Here is a 21423-nt window from a genome sequence, read left to right as displayed (position 1 = left end):
TTAGTTTTTTCAATGGGAAGAGGGTCATGTGACACATCAAACTTATCGAGAATTTCACAAGAAAAACAATGGTGTGCTTGGTTTTAACGTTACTTTATTCTTTCATGAGCTATTTACAAGTTTCTGACCACTTATAAAATGTGTTCAAAGTGCTGCCCATTGTGTTGGATTGTCAATGCAACCCTCTTCTCTCACTCTTCACACACTGATGGCAACACCGCAGAAGAAATGCTAGCACAGGCTTCCAGTATCCGTAGTTTCTGTTGCTGCACATCTCGTATCTTCACAGCATAGACAATTGCCTTTAGATGACCCCAAAGATAAAAGTCTAAGGGGGTCAGATCGGTAGACCTAGGGGGCCATTCAACTGGTCCATGACGACCAATCCACTTTCCAGAAGCTGGCACGTTCCCTGAGTTTTTCCAGCAAGATGGTGCACCACCACATTATGGGTGTTAGGTCCGAGCATTCCTAGATGAACAGTTTCCTGGAAAGTGGATTGGTCGTCAATAATACAATACATATAAAAAATCTCCCACGTGACCTAATATAGGGCCAACTCGCCACCGTACATAATCAAAACTTTCCATGTATGTACATTGTACTACAGTGTGCTTTTCTTTATTTTATCAATATGATTTATTGGCAGGTCTGATGTGCAAAGAACATTTTCTGAATTAAAAAAACAAAACGCCTTCTTTAAAGCAGTTGCTTGTGTTTGTATTAAACGTTACGCTCAGTTTTGTAAGCGCCATTAACCCTCAACTGTTCCCAATAGGGCCAGCAACATATTGCACTGGAGGGGTGTAAAGATTAAACAAATCTCAAAGTGTACATTTATTTAATTTAACAAATCTTAAGGGAAAAAATCCCATTCAATGTTTTGCCCTACAGTGCTAAGTCACACCTAATCAGTTCTTATAAACTGTGCGAGACTGTGACATATAGCTCATGTCTGTAAGACCATACGGTATATGCTGTGTGATCCGGGCACACAAGGAGATGATGAGATATCATGGCTGCTGTTTCCTTGCATGAGATTACTGCCTCACCCTGCAGTCATTCTTCAACATAATGATTTTTATGTATTTTTCACTGCCCTACGTGAATGTGAACAAGATTTGTTTAGGACGCAGCCTTGTTTTGGCCTTAAGGCTCAGAGCCCATTTTTCAAATCTGACATATTTCACTTTATGTGGTAATAACCTCGGAATGCTTATACCTATCCAAACGATTCTGAGATTGTTTTCTCGTGAGACATTGGGCTTTATGTTAGTGGTAAAATTTGGTCGATATATTCAGTGTTTATTTGTGAAAAATAGTAAAATTTAGAGAAAATTTGGAAAAAATAGCATTTTTCTGAATTTAAATGTATCTGCTTGTAAAACCGATAGTAATACCACACAAAATAGTTAGTGGTTCACATTTCCCATATTTCTACTATATGTTGGCATCATTTTTTGAACTTTCTTTTATTTTTCTAGGACGTTACAAGGCTTAGAACTTTAGCAGCAATTTCTCACATTTTCTAAGTCATTCATTTGTAAATTGCCTGAAGAAGGGGCCTCTGTGCTCTGAAAGCTTGCATATAGAACTTTTATGGTTAGCCAATAAAGGTATCATACCTATTATACTTTTGTCTTTTTTGACACAAAAGTATTTAACATTTAATAAAAATTCAAAAGCCTTTTTTTTTTTTTTTTTTAAGGTACCAGTTCAGTTCTGAAGTGGCTTTGAGTGGCCTATATATTAGAAACCCCGATAATACACACCAATTTAGAAACTAGACCCTCAAAGTATTCAAAACCGCATTTAGAAAGTTTATTAACCCTTTAGGTGTTTCACAGGAATTTAAAGCAAAGTAGAGGTGATATTTACAAATGTATTTATTTTTTGTCAGAAAATCCTTTTTATTCCATTTTTTTTTCTGTAAAACAGAAGGTCTTACCAGAGAAATGTAACTTAATATTTATTACCCAGATTCTGCAGTTTTTAGAAATATCCCACTTTTGCCCTAGTGTGGTATTGGACTGAAACACCGGCCCCGAGGCAAAGGAGCACCTAGAGGATTTTGAGGCCTCCTTTTTATTAGGCACAATGTCCGGTTTGAAGAGGTCTTGTGGTGCCAAAACAGTGGAAATCCCCCAAAAGTGACCCTATTTGGCAAACTACACCCATCAAGGAACTTATCGAGCAGTATAGTGAGCATCTAGACCCTACAGGTTTTTTGCTGCATTTTGTGGAATTAGACTGTGCAATTGAAAATCTAATTTTTCCGATATAAAAGGTACAAATTTTAAATTTTGACAAGGAATAAAGGAGAAAAAGCACCCGAACATTTGTAAAGCAATTTCTCCCGATTACGGCAATACCTCATATGTGGTCATAAACTGCTGGTTGAACAAACGGCAGGGCTGAGAAACGCAGGAGTGCTGTTTGACATGTAGATTTTGCTGGATTGGTTTCTTGGCACCATGTCGCATTTGTAGAACTTCTGAGGTACCAGTACAGGGTGACCCCATTTTGGAAACTAGACCCTTGAGGAATTCATTGTAGTTTTCATGGGGTGCATGCGACTTTTTGATCAGTTTTTATTCTATTTTTTTAAGAGACGTGACTAAAAGACAGCAATTCTACGTGGTTTTTTTTTTGTTTTTTTTACAGTGTTTACCGCGCGCTATAAATTACATTTTCGCTTTATTCTGCGTGGCGATACGATTACGGCAATACCATATGTTTTTATATTTTATTTTTTTATGTCTTATAGCGTTTGCACAATAAAATACTTTTTTATAAACAGTCGTTTACTTATTGTGTTGCCTTATTCTAAGAGCCATTACTTTTTTTTTTTTACCATTTTTAGGTACATGCAACTTTTTGATCTCTCTTTTTATTCCAGTTTTTGGGAGGTGAAGTGACCAAAAAATTGTGATTCTGGTATGGTTTATTATTATTTTCTTTTATGGCGTTCACCGCGCGGGATAAATAACAAAATACTTTTGTAGTTCAGGCCGTTATGGACGCGGTGATACCAATTAAGTCGTTTATTTGTTTATTTTAATAATAAAGGACTGAGAAGGGAAAAAGTGGGATTTTTACTTTTATTACTCTTAAACTTTTGTTTTTACACAATTTTTATTTTTTTTTGTCCCACTAGGGGACATGAAGGCAGGAGGCCCTGATCGTAATTCTAATACACTGCACTACATGTGTAGTGCAGTGTATTAGAGCTGTCCGCTACTCACTGGCAGCAAGCATAGTGGGTCCTGACTTTGTCAGGACCCACTAGGCTTTCGTAGATGGCATAGCCGGAGGCCATTGTTAGGCAACCATCGCCGCCCGCTATCATGTAGCGGGCCGTCGATGGTGGTTTTTACCCCTAAGAAGACGCGATCACTATTGAACGCGGCTTCTAAGGGGTTAATCAGCAGGGACACTGCGATCGGTCCCCGCTGAAGGAGCTGTGGCAACTGCTGTACGAGACAGCAGCTGTCACAGCTCCTGTATGTGTTGGGAGGACAGCCGAAATGGCCGTTCCTCCCGCAACGTACTATTCCGTCATGAAGCACGAACTATGTGCTTACCATGATGAAATAGTACGTCAAGGAGCGGGAAGGGGTTAAGGCATATTTTGGGTTGTCTTTGAATAACTTACACTGCATTTAGTCTGTGTGTTTGGTGTACTACACCGACTGTATCCATAGCCTATACTGGGCCGGACGTGTGCTCAAAGAGTACAAAAGTATACAAAACCTGGAATTTAGGATGTGATTTCAGTTGACCCCTCCCAAACATCTCACACTCATAGGGCTCCGGGAAGCTGACATTTTGGGTGTTTTTTTGGCATTGTCCTCACACTAAAGAGCTGGTGGGTGTTGGTGAAGTGTCAAATATGAGTGGAGTGAGCTGGAATATTTGTAAGTGGGGTATTGCTATTAGCATGTAGAATAGGCAACAAGAACCACATTTTCCGCATGTTTTAATGTTAGTCAGTGGGCGGAATATATTAAAAGGTTTATTCCAGTTTTCTGGCAAAAAGAAGTCGCACATTTTGGCAAACGCCATAGTTACACTAAAATGTATGACTTTCAACTTCTCTCACCACTTTCCAAAATGTCTGAACGTCAGATTTATCATAGTTTACACTACAAGCTGACGTAAGTTATGGCGCAAATCTACTCCTAGCAGGTGTAGATTTGCATTTGTGACGCACGGACAGCTAAAGTTTTGCCAAATGTATTAATAGGTGTGCAACGCTTTATAAATTTGGCTCATTTCCCACGGACACTAACCCCAAGTGGCACTTCCAATCCCTGTGACAGACATACATACATATATACATGCATACACACGCATGCGCGCACATAAATACATGCGCACACATAAATACATGCACGCACACACACAGACGAACATATATACATACACACACACACACACACACACGTGTGAATGCATTCAAATTTGGGAAGGTATAATTAATTCTATAAGACTAGATTAGATCATCATTTTAAGTGGCATAGTGAAATTAATATGCAGATGAGGATGACCTACATTATTTGCAAGACTGTGTACAACACATAGCGCATGGACTTAATGGCCATTTCTAAGATTAATTTTTCCCCATAACTTGGAAATCCTGCATGTCCGCTCATGGAAATAACGAGAGAAAGGTCACTGACAAATACTTAACCTCATAACTCCTGAGAGTGTATCTACTTTTTATAACAGACCTACGATAATAGCCAAAGACAAGGGACAAATCCTTTTGGCCTTCTCTGGGACCTGAACACAAGCACGGTTGGAAGGCAATATCTACTGTTCTACAAATATTGACTGTTTTTAGTCCAGGGTTTTGTTGGTGTTTTTCAAAAATTATTTGGTTTGCTATAGAATAAAAAAACAGGCTTAAATCGGGGGTCTTCAACTAGTTTTAGTAAAGGTCCGCTGACCTGGGTCTGTGGACAGATGAAGGTCCAAGCTGAAAACCAACAGTAAAGATGTCGTCTTGTTAATGTTTCGAGATTTATTATTATTTGTTAGTGGGAAAACTAGAGCCCTAAATTAAATCAGACCAGAGCCCAAACATAAAGACCTACGATCATATTTAAATTAAATCAGACCAGACCCATAAACTAATTCAGACCCCTAACATTAATTCAGACTCCGGACAAGACCCCTAAAATTAATTAGAACCTACTGGCGAGCGTTAGGGCCTTATCTGCCACGCCCTAACGGTAGTTCAGCTCTTGACGGCAGACCTGAAGTCATAAATGCATTAAAGGAAACACTGCCCTCCTTCAATTCTTCCAGGATGGCAGGTCTGCAGGTTCGGATAGCTGGCGTCCCAGTCCTGATCCGGACAGCGGTCTGCCAGTTGAGGACCGCTGGTCTAAATGATGGATATGTTTCCGAGCGCTACAGGTTAATCACTCAATTAGCCTGATTTGCCAAACCATAAAATACAATGAGCAAATATAATTATTTGCTTTTAATAAATCAAAAAGAGTCATAAACGTGACAAATAGATTTTATTGCTTTATAGAATCCAAGAGAGCACATTCAGGGAGTTTATTAACCTTTCTGCGCCCGTTTTCAGGTTGTCGAAAAGGCCCAAACGCAGTTTATGCCGCTCACACCACTTTTGGAAAAGTGGTCAGGGCTTAGCGGAAAGGGCTGTGGCCACCCACGACCTATCAAATTTACTACTGCCGTAAATTATAGTGGTAATCTAGTTTCACTCTGTGTGACATAACAAGATAGGCCCGTGCTGGGCCCCATACTACCTCCCCAATCAGATTACCCCCTCCCCCGATCAGACATCAAATAGATTAAAATAAAAATATGTACTCCCCGCTCCGCTTCTTCATCTCTGGATCCCTTCAGGCTTTTACAGCAGGCTGCGGCGTATACAATGTATGGACACCGGGCACCATCAGGATATTATATGTGATGCACCACTCAGCGTCAGGAACTTGTATGTGCCGCGGCCTAAATCTCCCCCATTATACCTAGCTATATGAGAGAGATTTGGATAAAAATATATAAACTGGAACAAGTTATTTTTCTCATCTATTTTTATTTTCTTATTGTATATTTCACTGTTTTATTTTTTTTGTACATCAGGGGTCAGCAAATTTTGACACTCCAGCTGTTGTGAAACTACAACTCCCAGCATGCCCTGACAGCCAAAGGCTTTATTATTACTGCCAAATGCTGTCAGGGCATGTTGGAAAATGTTGTTTCTCAACAGCTAGAGTGCCGAAGATTGCTGACCCCTGCTGTACATGATTATTGGCCAGCTATCTTGCCTAAGGTGCTGCTCTGTTCTGTGAACAGTAGTTTCTAGATTTTCCTTACAGCTTCCACAAGGACATAGGAAACCTCAGTAGAGTAGAAAATGACTTATTGACTTCTATGGGAGAGTGTTGTGGGCATGCTCTGTGACATGTACAGAGGTCACTGTGTTATTTGCCTCCAGCTTCATAATAGAACTTGTTACCTTTCATTGTAATCCTGCCTGTAATGATAATGAGATGATTGCTGAGAAGTGATCTCTACAGAACAGGAAGTGTCAAGTCTATTGTGAGGCTCAGTGGCCAGAGTGAAAACTGCAAGATTTTAGTATTTTTTTTATTTTTTATAATATAGATGGTAACATGAAAAATGTAAAATGACACCACCAATAAATAAAAAATAAATATGTTTAACATAAATCCTTGATTTAAACAATAGGTCATTTTCTGGAGATTTATTCTTTTTAAGTAAATCTTTTGCGGTTGTTTCTTTGTTTAACTTTTTCATGTGTTTGCAGTGCAAACTATAATTGAATAGTAAAATTTAGTGCCACATCATTTAATGAGCAGCAACTGTAATTGGGACTTGACATCAAGGATGCTGGGGCTTTATTGTTGGCCTCAGCTGGTGACATCTAGGTTGCACAGCTAATCTTGACTATTGAAGTCTAATTTAAAATGCCATTAAAGCAAATTATACTGCCATACAATTGCTCTACTACTGACCGGATAGTTCTCAAACAACTTAATCTGCTGTTCCAAGTGTTAACTTAGTTTTGGGTTTCAATCCTAAAATATAAACCCGCATTTACCCCCGAATGGTTCTGTACATATTGGAGTCACTGATTTTTATTTTTTTTAGGCCAACACTACACTCATTGAGTTCTTTGGGCCTCATTTATCAAAACTGTCGTAACAGAAAAACTGGCCTTGTTACAGATAGGAACCAATCACAGTGAAAGCTGAGCTCTGATTGGTTGCTATGAGCAACAAGGTCATTTTTTCTGTTTTAGACAGTTTTGGTAAGTGAGCCCAACTGATTCTCAAAACATCTGTCTGAATAAACCATTGTATTAAGACCTTCTCCACCTTAATACATTCAGCTTTGAGCTGAATAGCTGATTTATTTGAGACAGACTGGTTTCTACGGATACACAGCTACAGTGTTTTAAATTCTGTTGTCAGCCACTGCATCCTTAGCAACCAGTTTGTCTCCATTAAATCAATTTTTTAGTTTAAAAGAGTTATCTGAATTGGACAACTCATTATCCTATTATGGCATATGGATGTCATAGATGGGGGTCCCCCACTCATGATTCACCTATTTTAGCTGGAGTAGAGAGTTGCTGCAAAGCGCTACTTCTGTTCAGCCCGTCCATATATTTCCCAAATAACAGCAGATTGGTGCAGGTCTCCGCTGCTGGATCAGCTTTTTACCAGCAGGTCCTCATAAAATAGGAATTTTCAAAAGGGGCAACCCCTGTATGGAAGGTTTTTTTTTTTGTTTGTTTGTTTTGTTAAAGTAAAAACTCTATAGTAAGTGGAATTTTTAAAGCAGTAATCAAAGTTTTATAAGATTTTTGGGCTACAAATAAGTATTCCAACCCTTGCCATTCACCTTCTCCCTGGTCTACTTGATAAGGCACATGTCCAACTGGTACAATACAATTATTTTTTTTATGGTTTATCCAGTTCTTTTATTTCAGTGTTTGGTAACACAAATGGGATAAACAAAAAAAAATAATGCTGTGAACAGATGAGAGAGCCTCTGTTCACATTGGTGCTGTGTTCTCACGTCTGGGTTCTGGTGTTTTTGATGGCAAAAATAGTATAGTCTGCAGATATATTCTTGCCATTAAAAAAGCTGGAGCCCCAAAAGGAAACATGAAGTACCCCATTATAAGTCAATGGGATCCATTGGAAAACACTTGTAATACACGTCATGGCTCTGTTAAGAACAGATGCCTAGACGGTAGTATGAAAACAGCCTAAAGCTGGTCCAAGAAGTAATTATTATTTTTTTACCTGATATGATGAGCATCGGGATTGCTTGTCAGGAAAGGAACATTTATAAAAAAAAATATTCCACAAGATGAATGATTTATCCTATGGAAAATCATTAGTGTCATGGGAAATATTGTTTCTTTGCATGGACCCACATGTAGTTTTTCTTGGACCACAGTAAAGTAAACTAAACAATCAGCATTTTACCAACAAGAAAAATCTTGAAGTATAAATGATAAGTAATCTAGTCAGTCAGAAGCAGTGATTTTTAGTACCAAAGACAAAACAATGATCAATAATAATCATAAGATAATTTGGATAGTGAGCAATAATCTTCGTCTATGGCGAGCTTTCTGTAGTATCCATTTTTTTCTTTTACTGGTCTGTTTACGTTTTTACAGTTTTTTTTGTTGATTAGCAACATTTTTTTTTCTACTTTTTAGAGACTAAAAGCTGCCCTGACCCAGCAGCATCCTCAGGTAACTAATGGTGAAACCACCAAGGGGCAGACGAGTGGAACTGCAAAGACTCAGTCAGAGGAAGCTCATCCACAGTCACTACAGCAACCTGCCACATCAACTACTGAAACACCGGTATGTACGTCAAAATCAGGACTGCATAATGCTCTCTTATATTAGTTTATTAATAATGGAGCACTTGCATCTCAAAAGTTGGAATGTCTAGCAATCCTGTGTCCCCAAAATGTCTCCACTTCCACCTATCAAGGACATATTTAAATTTACCAGAATTATTATTTTCCTTTAAAGGCTGTCAACCTTCATAACCATTTTTTTGCAAATGGTCTTCATTAAAAATGTCCTACTGTTTTATATCTACAGTTTAAATGCAGATCTAGGCATCTCCATGGTAACAGACAACAAACCAACCCTGTGTAGTCTGATCCTGCAGATAGACTCTTTTTCATCTGTAACCTGCTTCTTTCTAATCTACTAAATGTATGTTAGTAAGAGAAAGCTGTCCATGTAATATATGGATGGCTTGCGTCCTTTAGAGCGGGAGCCACTTTTACTCAGAAGGGACTCTCAAACGGGGGACCATCCCTTTATGATTTCCGTATGCCCTGTTATGGCATATGGACAAGCATTGTCTTTATGAGACAAGTCCTTTTTAAGAATCCTGATACTGTTGCACAAACAAAGCAACAAAAAAGAACATGCTTTTCTATGTATGATGTTGTAGGGTCAATGGTGAAAAAAAGAAAAACTGCCCACAAAAATGCCAGAGAACTTCTTTAAAAAAAAAACAACCCTTCATACTGCAGTTACGAGTGCTACTAATTATATATGTGAGACTTTCCCATTTACACACGTTCTGAAAAAAATGAAATAAAAATAATACTAATAATTAAAAAATTAACAAAAAATTGCGCAAATATTAGAAAAATGGTGATATGAAGGATATAGGTGTAATGTCTCATTAAAATCCTATCTGCTGTGAGTTTCTTCTCATTCAGACAGGAGACGTATCTTTCAAGTAAAGGTGCATTTCCCGATCCTGCATTACATAAGTGCTTACATTCTACGTAAATGTGAGTGGTTTGCGTTATTGTTGCTTTACAATGTTTGAAATCGCACATGCTGTTTTTCTGCAGTAAAGGAGCAATTTCCCACTCTTGCTCTATGCATTTCCTCAAACTCTACCGAACAGAACGCTGTTCTGGGAGATTGCTTCACCAGCTGTTGTCTCCGTTGTTTAATGTTTACATTTTTCTTTGCTTTTTTTGGCTTTTTGATGCAATGCAGACAGAAAAGTTGTATATACAAATCAGCGAGACACCAAACTACTTTGTCCTTGTTTGTTGTAGGCATCTCCAGCTCCCCCCACACCACAAACTCAAAGCACAGGGGGGCGTCGGAGGAAAGCAGCAAGCGATGACCCAGATGAGAAAAGGAGGAAGTTTTTAGAACGGAACCGCGCTGCCGCTTCCAGGTGCCGGCAGAAGAGGAAGGTGTGGGTGCAATCCTTGGAAAAGAAAGCAGAGGACCTGTGTTCATTTAATGTGCAGCTACAGGTATGGATGACCTGGAAAAACTTTGCAACATTAAGTGTGAAGTTAAAGCTTTTCATTTTCCATTCATTACGTGTATGTTCATTCCAATGTAATGTGTTTTCAGTCTCGTAAACTTTTTCAGAAAGAGGAAACGGCCTTTTATGTTTTTCCCTCCCATGTGTAAAACGGAATTCTTTCTTAAATTCCTACCGGGAAAAAAAACCTGCTTGATACATTGAATCTGAAAGCTTTATTGGTAATGTTGACAGGATATAAATGGTTTGCGGTTTAATTAAATGCCTTATAGGATGAATCTTACAATTAGATGGCAGGGATGATGACAGTTGTCATTTCGCTAGTGTGTTTTATTTGTTGCCTGTCTTCCGTAGACCATATATTTGGATGGGGGATCATTATGCTAATTCAACCCATAACCGGCTTCAACTTCTTTTGAGACGCTGCCAGTGTAGGAACACGATCTTCACACACATACAGTAATGAATGCTCTTAATACATTTTTTACGGCAATTAAGGCTGGCGTGGTTTATTCCATTCATTATAAGAACATATTACAGTCCTTAAAGCAAACAGAAAAATGCCTCACAGGGATGGTATAAAACGCTGACACTTTCATCATTTGTCATGGAATTCATTGAGTACTTAGTGCTCAGGCTTCGAGATGCAAATCCTTGATTTCTTTGTCTCCATCTGATGTGACTGGTGCACTTTTTTGTTAATGTTTTTGTGTGTACAAGGAAAGATGTGTCACTAATAAAGAATGAACACCCAACACGCAGCTATAGGGGTGCAGAGGTAGCAGTCGCACCCGGTTCTCGTGCCTGGGGGGATTTAAAGTCTCGTCTGCTGCCTTAGAAGACACCAGTATTATAAATGGCACATGGTAGGTAGGGGGCGCTGATACAGATTTTGCTTTGGGACCAAGGAACTTTGTTACACCTTTGACATGCACTTTTTTGTTCTTAGAAGTTTTTGATTGAAGGAAAGTTGTCAACAATAATGACATTTCTAGACCAGCGTTGTAGGTCTGTTTTTAACATTTTCCTGTAATATCAGTTGGCTCAAGCAGTTCTCCATATATGTATGGGAATTTACAACATAATGCCTTTCAATTTCTTATGCCAAGTGTTTTTTTTTGGAATACCCAAAGGTTACAAAATTCCCAACATTTTCGCTATATATGCAATGGTAGCAAAATTTGAGAAAGTGTTGGTTCCGGCTCCAGAACTTTAAGAGGTGTGAAAAGTTCTGCTGGTATCTTTTCACGTCACACATACAAGACATGTAGGAGTCATTCTAAGGGACCCCAGACGTAGAAATGTTGACCGATACAATAAAGTGGCTGTTCTTTTTAATATACTTAAATCCTGCTTTTTATTTCTTGGACCACAGAGCGTTAAAGGGGTTTTGCCACAAAACACATGTATCTGCTGACCACGGGACACCCATTGATGAAGAGAACCCTCCATTAATTTCTATGGGACTTTCAGGAAAGCAGTCTCCAGCAGCTCCATAGAAATCAATGGAACCCTGGTCGATCATGTGCACCATCGCTCCATTCTCATGGAGCACTTCGGGGGGATTTTCGGTCCCCCGTTCTCCTCATCGCTGGGGGTCCCAGAGGTCGGACCCACAATAATCACACATGTATCCCCTGTGGATAGGGGATACATGTGTTTGTGGGAAAACTCCTTTAAATTACCACTTCTCTTGCCACTTCAAGGAAATCCTCCTAAAGCTGTGTTCACACATTATGGATTCTTTCAGAATTTAGGCGCGGATTTAGGATATACAGGGTGGTTTCCATCATAAACGTAAACTAAGATGCAGATGTGAACAGAGCGTTAGATTCTGAGTCTTGACAACGTGACAATAACCTAACTTTTGATGTGAAAATTTATCGTACAGGGTTTGTACCATACTGCCCCAAAACTGCAGTTTGGGTGGCTATGCGGCTATGTACTGTTTCTATCAACTTAGTTACTCTGCCAGCCGGGCAGTGCTGTGTGTGAGGACCATGCCTATCGCATTACTCTCCCCAATAAGCCGTGCCAAGCTCACTGTGGTTAGTCAGCCAAGAGCCCTCTGATACGCTGGGGTTCCTGGACACTGCACTGCCCATTCAGCTACTGGACATTGCACAGTGCAGCCCCAGAAATGTGATTTAGAAGTGGCTTTATAGTAGATGCATTTAGGTGGTTTAACCCCTTGAGAAGATATTTAAAGTTGATCTCTAAGTGCAAGGTGTTTCGGGGGAGCTGGCAGTAAGAGATGGTTGTGGGTGGAGGAGACACACTTTTCCTGCACACAACAGACTGTCCAGAACTGGTGGACACAATTGGCCATAATTCTCCTCAAATAACCAGATGTTGCAGAATAGACATTCATATGTAATATCTCTGGTCTTGACAAGGTTTGCAGAAGGAACCCTAGGGGTAGAAGGCTACTACATATGATATACATATGATAACACGTTTGGGTACTGTTGATCTACTCATCATAGGGACTTGATGGGGGTCATGCCTAAGTACAGATTGAGTAGTATGTCATTCTAGAAAAGGGGAGTGCTGTTTTCCCCAACATAGCGGATGCTTGCTCTACTGTTGCATTACATTGGCTATATAGCCAGAAAAAGCAATATAAAAAATTTATAAAATATACGTGTATGCAATTTTTGCTTACTTTGTAGATTTTATTTATTTTTTGTAGAAAAACCTTTTGTTACTACGTAAAAACCATCAACAAAATTCTGTTGCTGGATCTGTAATTTGTGTGTTTTTATTCAGTACTTTGGGTGCATAAGTGTGATCTTTAAAAAAAAAAAAAGGACTAAATGTTTTAGTGGCTTATTAGCACTCTCTGGAGCCCAATTCATTAAATTGTACCTATCGTTATTGTTTGTGCATAAATAAGTCGTACATGAAAATAAAAAACTTTGTAATGTCTCTCATTGAGAGAGAAAGTGCCATCTCTCTGCCCTTTCTGCCTGTAATTCATCTTGCCTTGCCAACGGACTCTTTGAAAATGATAAGAAACATTGTCAATCTCCTCAACAATGAGTCAACTGTTTCACGGCAGAGTAGGGGGAAGGAGGGGGATGCAGCTGCAGTTTCTCTGTCTCTCATCACGTGGTAGAGAGGGGATAGTAGCAGCAGGGAGAGACTTGTGGTTGAGTGCTGTGCACACCAGGAAGAGCCTGTCCACTCAACAGTTTTTTGTTTTTTTAGAAGGAATGCGAAGAGATAGGAAAACCATTTTGTGAGTGTCGGTTTTGTTATTATTGGTACACTTTAACGCAGGACTACTGAAATTGAGGTATTGGGTAATCGTTGAATGTTTAGAAGTATCATCAAGTATTCACAAATGGATGATCCGAGCTGTCCCCAGTATTCCCATAAACCAGACTTAAAGTACAAATAAGATCTGCCTGCATCAGCTAACCTACTTGGTGCTGGTTTCTAGGTAGCATTATTATTTTTTTCTATACTTAAAAAAAAAAAGAATTGAAAAAGAAGTAAAAATATAAAAAGGTAATAAAAACGTATTAATCGCAAAGAATATTTTTGACTATTTAGCCATTGTTACTGAAAAGTGGATCTTATAAAAATGTGTTGCATAGCTGAGGATGAACTGTTTTTCTGTTATTATTTCATGCTAAAGAGAATTGATTTTTAAAAACATTACAATAGGATTCCTGAACGGGAAGTCTTCTGCAAGCAGGAAAATATCCAGTTTTATCAAGCCCCTGCTGTCTCTGGTCTGTATAAGTCAACTTATCATTTAGGGTTAGTAGTCCTGATGAAGGACTGATGAACTGACAACACTGCCACTCTGTTTAGGTGACTTTTGAACTGTACTACAACACTTTTATAACATTTCTTTGTGCTTTGTGTAATATTTATTTTATCCAGTCATTTCCTAGGTGAAAGTAAAAATTCTTCAAATTGCTACTTGGTATTTAAAGCGCACCTCCACTTTCACTGAAAAACGATAATAGTGCACAATAAAGGTTTTTCTAAATAACTTTTTTTTTTTAGCGATTCCGCTTCTAGCAGCAGCACGGACTGTGTAAAGTCTGTGCTGCCGGCTACTCATAACTCTACAGTGGGAGACAGAGCATCCCGCTCGTCTCTATGGCTTCCGAATGCAGAATGGTTCTTAGCAACATAGGATTCTATAGGGCTGGCGGCCATACTGCATACTGGAGCCATGGAGACGAGTGGGATGCTCTGTCTCCCACTGTAGAGTTATGAGTAGCCGGCAGCACAGACTTTACACAGTCCGTGCTGCTGCTAGAAGCAGAATCGCTAAAAAAAAGTTATCTAGAGAAACCTTTATTGTGCACTATTATCATTTTTCAGTGAAAGTGGAGGTGCGCTTTAACAGCCTGATGACCTTACGGTCACTCTCTTAAGATCCCACAATGCACTTTTGTTGCAGGAAACCAGCAATATTTTCAATCTTGCTTTGGTTGTGAATGGAAAAGGAAAACCAGACACAATATAGATAATGCAAATTTGCTCAATCTTTTGAGTACATTTACATTGAAACATTGTAGCAATATTTAAAAGTGCCGTTTGGTGTATACAGGTATGATGCAAACTGATACAAATTGCTTTATGTGAACATTGAATGGGAGGAACCAAGAGACCAGGTCATTTTGCTGCGGTCACAGACTATCTTCTTGGGAGGCTGCTACATTCTTAAGAGAAGCTAGAACTTTTAATTGAAAGCTTGCGGTTTTGGGGCAGTACAAACCTTAAGGAGTAAAACGGACAAGCTGTTGCCAATAAAAATTCTAGCACAATGTGGAAATCTTGTAAGAGCCATATGGTTACTTGTGAGCCCTACAAGTGTTAACCCTGTCATTCCTAGCAAGAAATGGCATTCTCTTTTTCAGATTTCTACTTTCCTGCACCCTGGCTGTTCCACCCGCCAACAACTTGAAATGAACTTCTTGTATAGAGTATTTTATGACGGGCTCAGAACCATGTACCGTAATTCAGAATTGCTATAGGTTTCATTGCAGGTAATCATCAGACGTTAGTCTGCCATTGAACTCTTGTAATGGAGTATGTGTGGCCATTTTTTTTCATGACCACATAACACTTACGGAAAGTGTACCGTGCCGTAACCCGTTGTAATGTATACAGGTGTCTTCTCACTCATTTATTGCAACTAAACCTGAACTATTATATTTGGGATAAAATCTTCTCTCATATACCAATCGGATCAGTACCTAGGTTCATCTTTTAGCATCTATGTATGCTACAGCAGTTATTCGTTCTCATTTATCTACACCCATGGCTTGCAAGGCAGTCCTTTGACTATGGTATACGGCCTCATTAACGGTTTAGAAATTATAATAAACTATATTTAAAGGGGTTGTCTAGTTTCAGCAAAATAATGTTATTTTTTTGTATAATCAGTCATTCATTGTTTACTCCCAGGGGATAAACTTCTGTCCATGTTCATGTAATGTACACACGGGTGCTGGGATCGTTACATGGTCATGTGATAGACACACGGGTGCTGGGATCGTTACATGGTCATGTGATGGACACACGGGTGCTGGGATCGTTACATGGTCATGTGATAGACACACGGGTGCTGGGATCGTTACATGGTCATGTGATGGACACACGGGTGCTGGGATCGTTACATGGTCATGTGATAGACACACGGGTGCTGGGATCGTTACATGGTCATGTGATGGACACACGGGTGCTGAGATCGTTACAAGACACAATTCTGATACACATACTGTAACGAGCCGTGCTCCTGTGTGTCCATCACATGACCATGGACAGAATTTTATCCACTGGAAGTAAACAATGAATGTTCCTCCTACAAGCAGAGATCTTGAAAACCGTGAGGAATTAATACAGAAAGTATATTGGATACGGTCATTTGTATAACTTTTATGTATACAAAATAATAACCTCAAGTTACTGAACTGGACAAACATTTACCATGATGTTTGTTGTCTTGTCCGGAGGGATCGTGACAGTTCATTCGGTTGTTTGTGTAGCCCCTACATTTTTTAAGGTGTCTGTAGAAGGAAATGATGAGGGGGTTTATTGCTGCTGGATGCACCCCCCCCCCCCCTCCCCAGCCTTCAGCCCGCTGTTTTTAGAGGTGCTGACTGTATTTATTTGTTTTCCTTGAACCAATGTAGATAAAATAAAGCACATCAAAGTGGCCATTGTAATAAGCAGGAATCTATGCCATCTATAGAGGCGCTGAAGTCCACTACTGCCATGGATTCAGCTCTATCTAGTTGGGGATCACAAGAAAATGTCCAAAGTCTATTGGCTAAACAGGAGATTTGAAGATGGGGTTATAACTAGAAAAAAAGACGTTCATTTTCAATTGTTATTTAGCAAAGTGAGGCCCCATGGAGACGACCGTAAAAATCGTCCGTAATTGTGGACCGCAATTATGGTCCGCAGTTACGGACCCATTCACTTCTATTGTCTATAGACACCTTCCCGTTTTTTTACGGGAAGGTGTCCGGGCCGTAGAAGTGTACCGCAACAGATATGACATGTCCTATCTTTTGCTTTTTACGGTCCGTGCTCCCATACTTTGTGAGCATGGGCTGAAAATGCTTGTGAGCATGGGAGCACTGGCCAAAAATGTGGACGGCTGTCCACCGGCGGCAGCCGGCTGTGCCCGCAATTGCGGCCTGTGATTACAGTTACGGCCGTGTGCATGGAGCCTAACATGCGTGGAGTGGAACGAGCCATTGGGGCATTTTCTGTTTATTCCTTTGACTTTTTCTGCTTCCGAATTTAGTGGGTGGGAAGGTGCTGGTGAATGATGTCCGGTCTATTACAGGCATCAGCACGGCCTTAGGCTCTGTTCACATATGTTAGGAGTCTCCATCAAGCGTTCCATTGAACATTCCAATATTTTTGACACCAAGAGTTTGCAGCGCTATTCTTGTTGTTGAAAATACTGGAGCCCCTGAGTCGTAACTTCAATTATAAATTAAAGCCATGACGCTAGTGTGACGAGAGCCTCAGAGTACCTCTCCCCCTTCCCATATGGTCACTAGAGGGAATCGGTAGTCTAAAAATCAGGACAACATCTGTCGCAATTAGAATCGCGATACAGCTACCACCAGCCGCCTGAACGATCCTAGTGAAATAAGGCTAGTTATTCGCCCTGATATATCTAAAGTGACGATCTCATCGGACAGTTGCTTTAATTTTGTGTCTGTAGAACTGTTTTTACCTATTTCCAAACTAGTGTTTGTTATATTGTAGCATAGGAAGAACAGGTTCAAATGGGTGACAACTAGACATTTATGAATTCAGGAAACCTATCAGTCCTGTTGAAAAATAACATTCAGACCGGTACATTGTAAGGGATGAAAAGATCATGACTGATCATTTCCTGCCGCGTTCTAATAGTCCCTACTCCTTATAATGCAGGTGACACATACACACGTGTCCTACAACTTATAGGCTGCCAGGCAGTAAGGGGTTAAATGCCCACACTGGCGGTGATTTCAAGAGAAGAAAATCTTTCTGTCTGCCAACAGCAGAACCGTCGGCTGTGAAGAACAGAATGACTTGTAAAGAACATTGAATGTCACAGAAATAATTAAAGTGTTCTTTATGTGAGCCCATTAATCAATCCTGCGCTTTCCTTAATAACTCTTCACTTGACATGCTGGCAAAGCTGATGAGCATAGTGGGCAGTAATGACCCATGATTACTTTTACGTTGCATTTAATAGTAAAAGTAATATGTTTGGAGGTCTGCCTTTCGCATGGCAATTTAGACCGTGGACTGGTTTTTTTTTTCTTGAATTGTTGTTCGTGTCAGAAGTGTGGTTGGCATAGGTGAAAGACATTTCATCTATTCTATACCTTACCAAGAAAATACGTTTGTCGTCTTGTGAGACATAACATTCATTATACACACACTATCGTTATCCCTCTGCTCACCATGTAAATTAGTGCAAAAATCGGTTTATATGATCATTTTAGTTTATTCTCCATTACGTAAACCCAACCAGTTAGAAATTCATTAGAACATATCACTTATTGGGGTTTCTTCTTCATTCCAATTTGTTAGAAATTCTGTTTGTCTATTTGCTCTCTATATCTATTCCCCAGGCATATTTGTCTATACCTGCCTGGGCTGCTATATGGGATTGAAGCATGTATCCGAGTGTGACTGAGGCGGATTTGTGATTTAGGAGTCTTAAGGCCCTATTACATGGGCCAATGATCACTCGTTCATCGACTGATCTGCTTGTTTATGTAGCATTGAAAATCATCGTTATCGGCAGCACATCTCCCTATAAACAGTGCTGTCGACATGATGAAAATGTATGAGGACGAACGATCAGAGAAACGATCGCTGGTCCCCATGCATAAGCAATCATTCATCCTTGTGAAAGGAACAAATGAGCGCTGATCAATTAGCTGTCTCGTTGATCGGCGTTCGTTTTCACGGCCCATATCGGCCTTTCTGAAATCTGTGGGAGCTGTAACAATAGGCATATTGGTTGTCACTCATTAGAAAGGACCTGTCACTTCTACTGACATGTCGGTTTTTGTAAATATTTGTACTCACAAAATAACCGTTCTGGAATCTATCGGAGATCTCTGCATAGTGCTACTCCTCCTGCAAACGTATGACCACATTGAAACAAATGTGTATTACCGTGTGCCTGGTCAATTGGATGTGCCCCTACGCAGTCTGGCACTGTCAACACTATTTTGGACAGTGTCCAGGTGTGTAGGGACAAGGGACTTGCCCCACTGACAACGGGAATGGTAACACCCTTTTGTCAGTCCTATTAATTTCCAGGAGAAATAACAGAGGGACATTACGCAAAGATCTAAGAAAAGGTGGTCCAAGGTTTAATAAAAGTATTTACTAAAACAGAAATATCATAAAGTATGTAAAACACACAATAGAACAACTCGTTGACTTGTATTTTTGATTTTCATTATTTGTGATATAATAGATAATATGCACTATGTCAAACATTATACATGGATGAAAAATGGTAGAACTATCACCGTATGTTTTGACAACATTAATATAAGTTCAAATTTATATTACAGGCAGTAGACCAGAACAGGAATGATTGCGTCCTCCGCCAACATAATTGATTTACTAAATCCTTCAATCTAAATCACCCGCTAGTATAGAGCTAGCTCATAGAATAGTGAGCCAACAAGATAATTCTGTATAACCTATCAAAGATTATTTATAACAATTTCCAAAAATCAGTATCAACTTATGTATTATAGAAACAAATTGATGGAGGAATTTTAGAGCAATGATGATGATGATAAACCTGTAAACCAAGCCATACAAAAACATTGAATGGCACAAAACTTGCTTTTCTGGTGTCTAGGATAGATCAATTAAACAAATAATTCCACCGGAGAACATAAAGGGGTTCTCTAAAATTATGTAAATATGGTGGAAATAAATGAGCACTCCACGAGCGTCCACAGAGTTTAGCTATGAGGGAAAATGTCACGGACAACTTACAACACGGTCCGAAATCTGACAATTGTCACACAATTTTTCACCCCTAAGGGAAACATTGAGGCTGTGTGCGAGCCGTGGTAATACCGCAATTTTTGGGCGATCCATGAGCCTAAAAATGTTCCACCATGTATGAACAATACTTGCATGCTATAAATGGATTGGAAACATTCATAGATTGCCATGAAAGGTAACTCTCAGATATTTTAACCATAGTTACATTTTCCTGTAGAACCCCCTTAAGGCTAGGGCTTGAATTTCTTGCAACTGTCGTGTTGCGGAAACCCGTGGGCCAAACATGGCCACATTGACTCTCCTAACCTGAGATGCATGCAGTTCGACAGCGAACTTTGACCATGCAACCAAAGTTGAGGTGTAGCTCTAGCCTAAAGAGAGTTCGTTTCACGATAGATCCTTTTAAATAAGGGCATGTCTAAAACGCACTTGGGGACCATGTATATTCCAAAGCCAGGCGCACAGACCCTGCACATCACCACAAGGAGTCACTACTGTATTATGGAGCAATAGGCGCTCTGGGTTCCATGTGTGGTGCCTCTGTGGGGCTGTAGTAAGACTTCTGTAATACAAAGTGCGTTGGAAAATGCTGCAATATTCTGTGAGAAAAAAACCTGTGCCTTATAAAGAAATCCTGGGAATATGGCGAGGTTCGGTGTGGGCCCATAGCAGGCTATGGTTACCATATTGTGGATTTGTACTGCGCCGATACGTAATGTAGCAGTGTGTATGCGGCCTTCGAGAAACATGTAAAGGTCAAATGATATGACACGTAGAAAACGGAGTCCCCTCTTGACCTGATTAGTTGAGAGTAGATCATGTGATGACATCCAAGGCCTTTTTGCAATTGATGTCTCCACATGGTCTGATATGGTGGAGCCAAGATATGACGATTACGTACAACATTTCTAGCTGTACCACATCTAATACGTATCGCCAGCTGCCTACAGAGTGATTGAGATTTATTCTTCTTGGTAATGATCTTATATGTATCTTCTCTATACTTGCATCTGAAGACGGAAGGGGTGCTCTTTCCGGATGAGACTGTTAACCCCTGACAAGCACATCTTCTTGACCATTACTATTCTAGCCGTGATACCCTTCAGGGGCAGCTTGATTAAAAAAAACATCTACATGCATATTGAGACCAGCTCAGATATTAACAGCAGTATCGGCTGGGATTTCTTGTTTCTGTCTTCTCACTTAGTGATATGTGGTCCATTTTTCCATAGTCTCTATTTTTTGCAAATACTCTTGCATGCTGCACGACCCCAAATCTGGGAATATTCACTATGGTAAATGACTAAGGGTGATAATAGTAAGAGTTGTGCTAAGAAGGACAGCTAGGGTAGGGTTAATTGTTGTGAGTGACCTTGAATAATAGAGGGCGTTGTGGACCGTCATAGAAAAGTATATAGAGTCCTGGGCTCTAATCTGACCGAGGCCAACATCTGCATGGAGTTTGCATGTTCTCGCAGTGTTTGCGTGGGTTTCCTGGGGGTTCTCCAGTTTCCTCTAACACGCCAAAAAATATACAGATAGGGAATTTAGATTGTGA

The 21423-nt window shown here is 39.8% G+C and overlaps 1 protein-coding gene across 3 annotated transcripts in view; it reads left to right on the top strand.

The window, feature by feature from the left end:
- Positions 1-21423, top strand: part of ATF2 (activating transcription factor 2) — a 63661-nt gene that overhangs the window by 27874 nt on the left and 14364 nt on the right. For all 3 annotated transcript variants that reach the window (XM_075829497.1, XM_075829498.1, XM_075829496.1), the window contains exons 9-10: positions 8744-8893; positions 10126-10332. In XM_075829497.1, the coding sequence (XP_075685612.1) occupies positions 8744-8893; positions 10126-10332 (357 nt within the window). The remainder of the gene's footprint in view (positions 1-8743; positions 8894-10125; positions 10333-21423) is intronic.

This window comes from Rhinoderma darwinii, chromosome 6 (genome assembly GCF_050947455.1).
Source record: "Rhinoderma darwinii isolate aRhiDar2 chromosome 6, aRhiDar2.hap1, whole genome shotgun sequence".
NCBI lineage: Eukaryota > Metazoa > Chordata > Amphibia > Anura > Rhinodermatidae > Rhinoderma > Rhinoderma darwinii.
The sequence above is the reverse complement of the archived record's forward strand: the minus strand, read 5'-3'. Positions and strand labels throughout refer to the sequence as shown.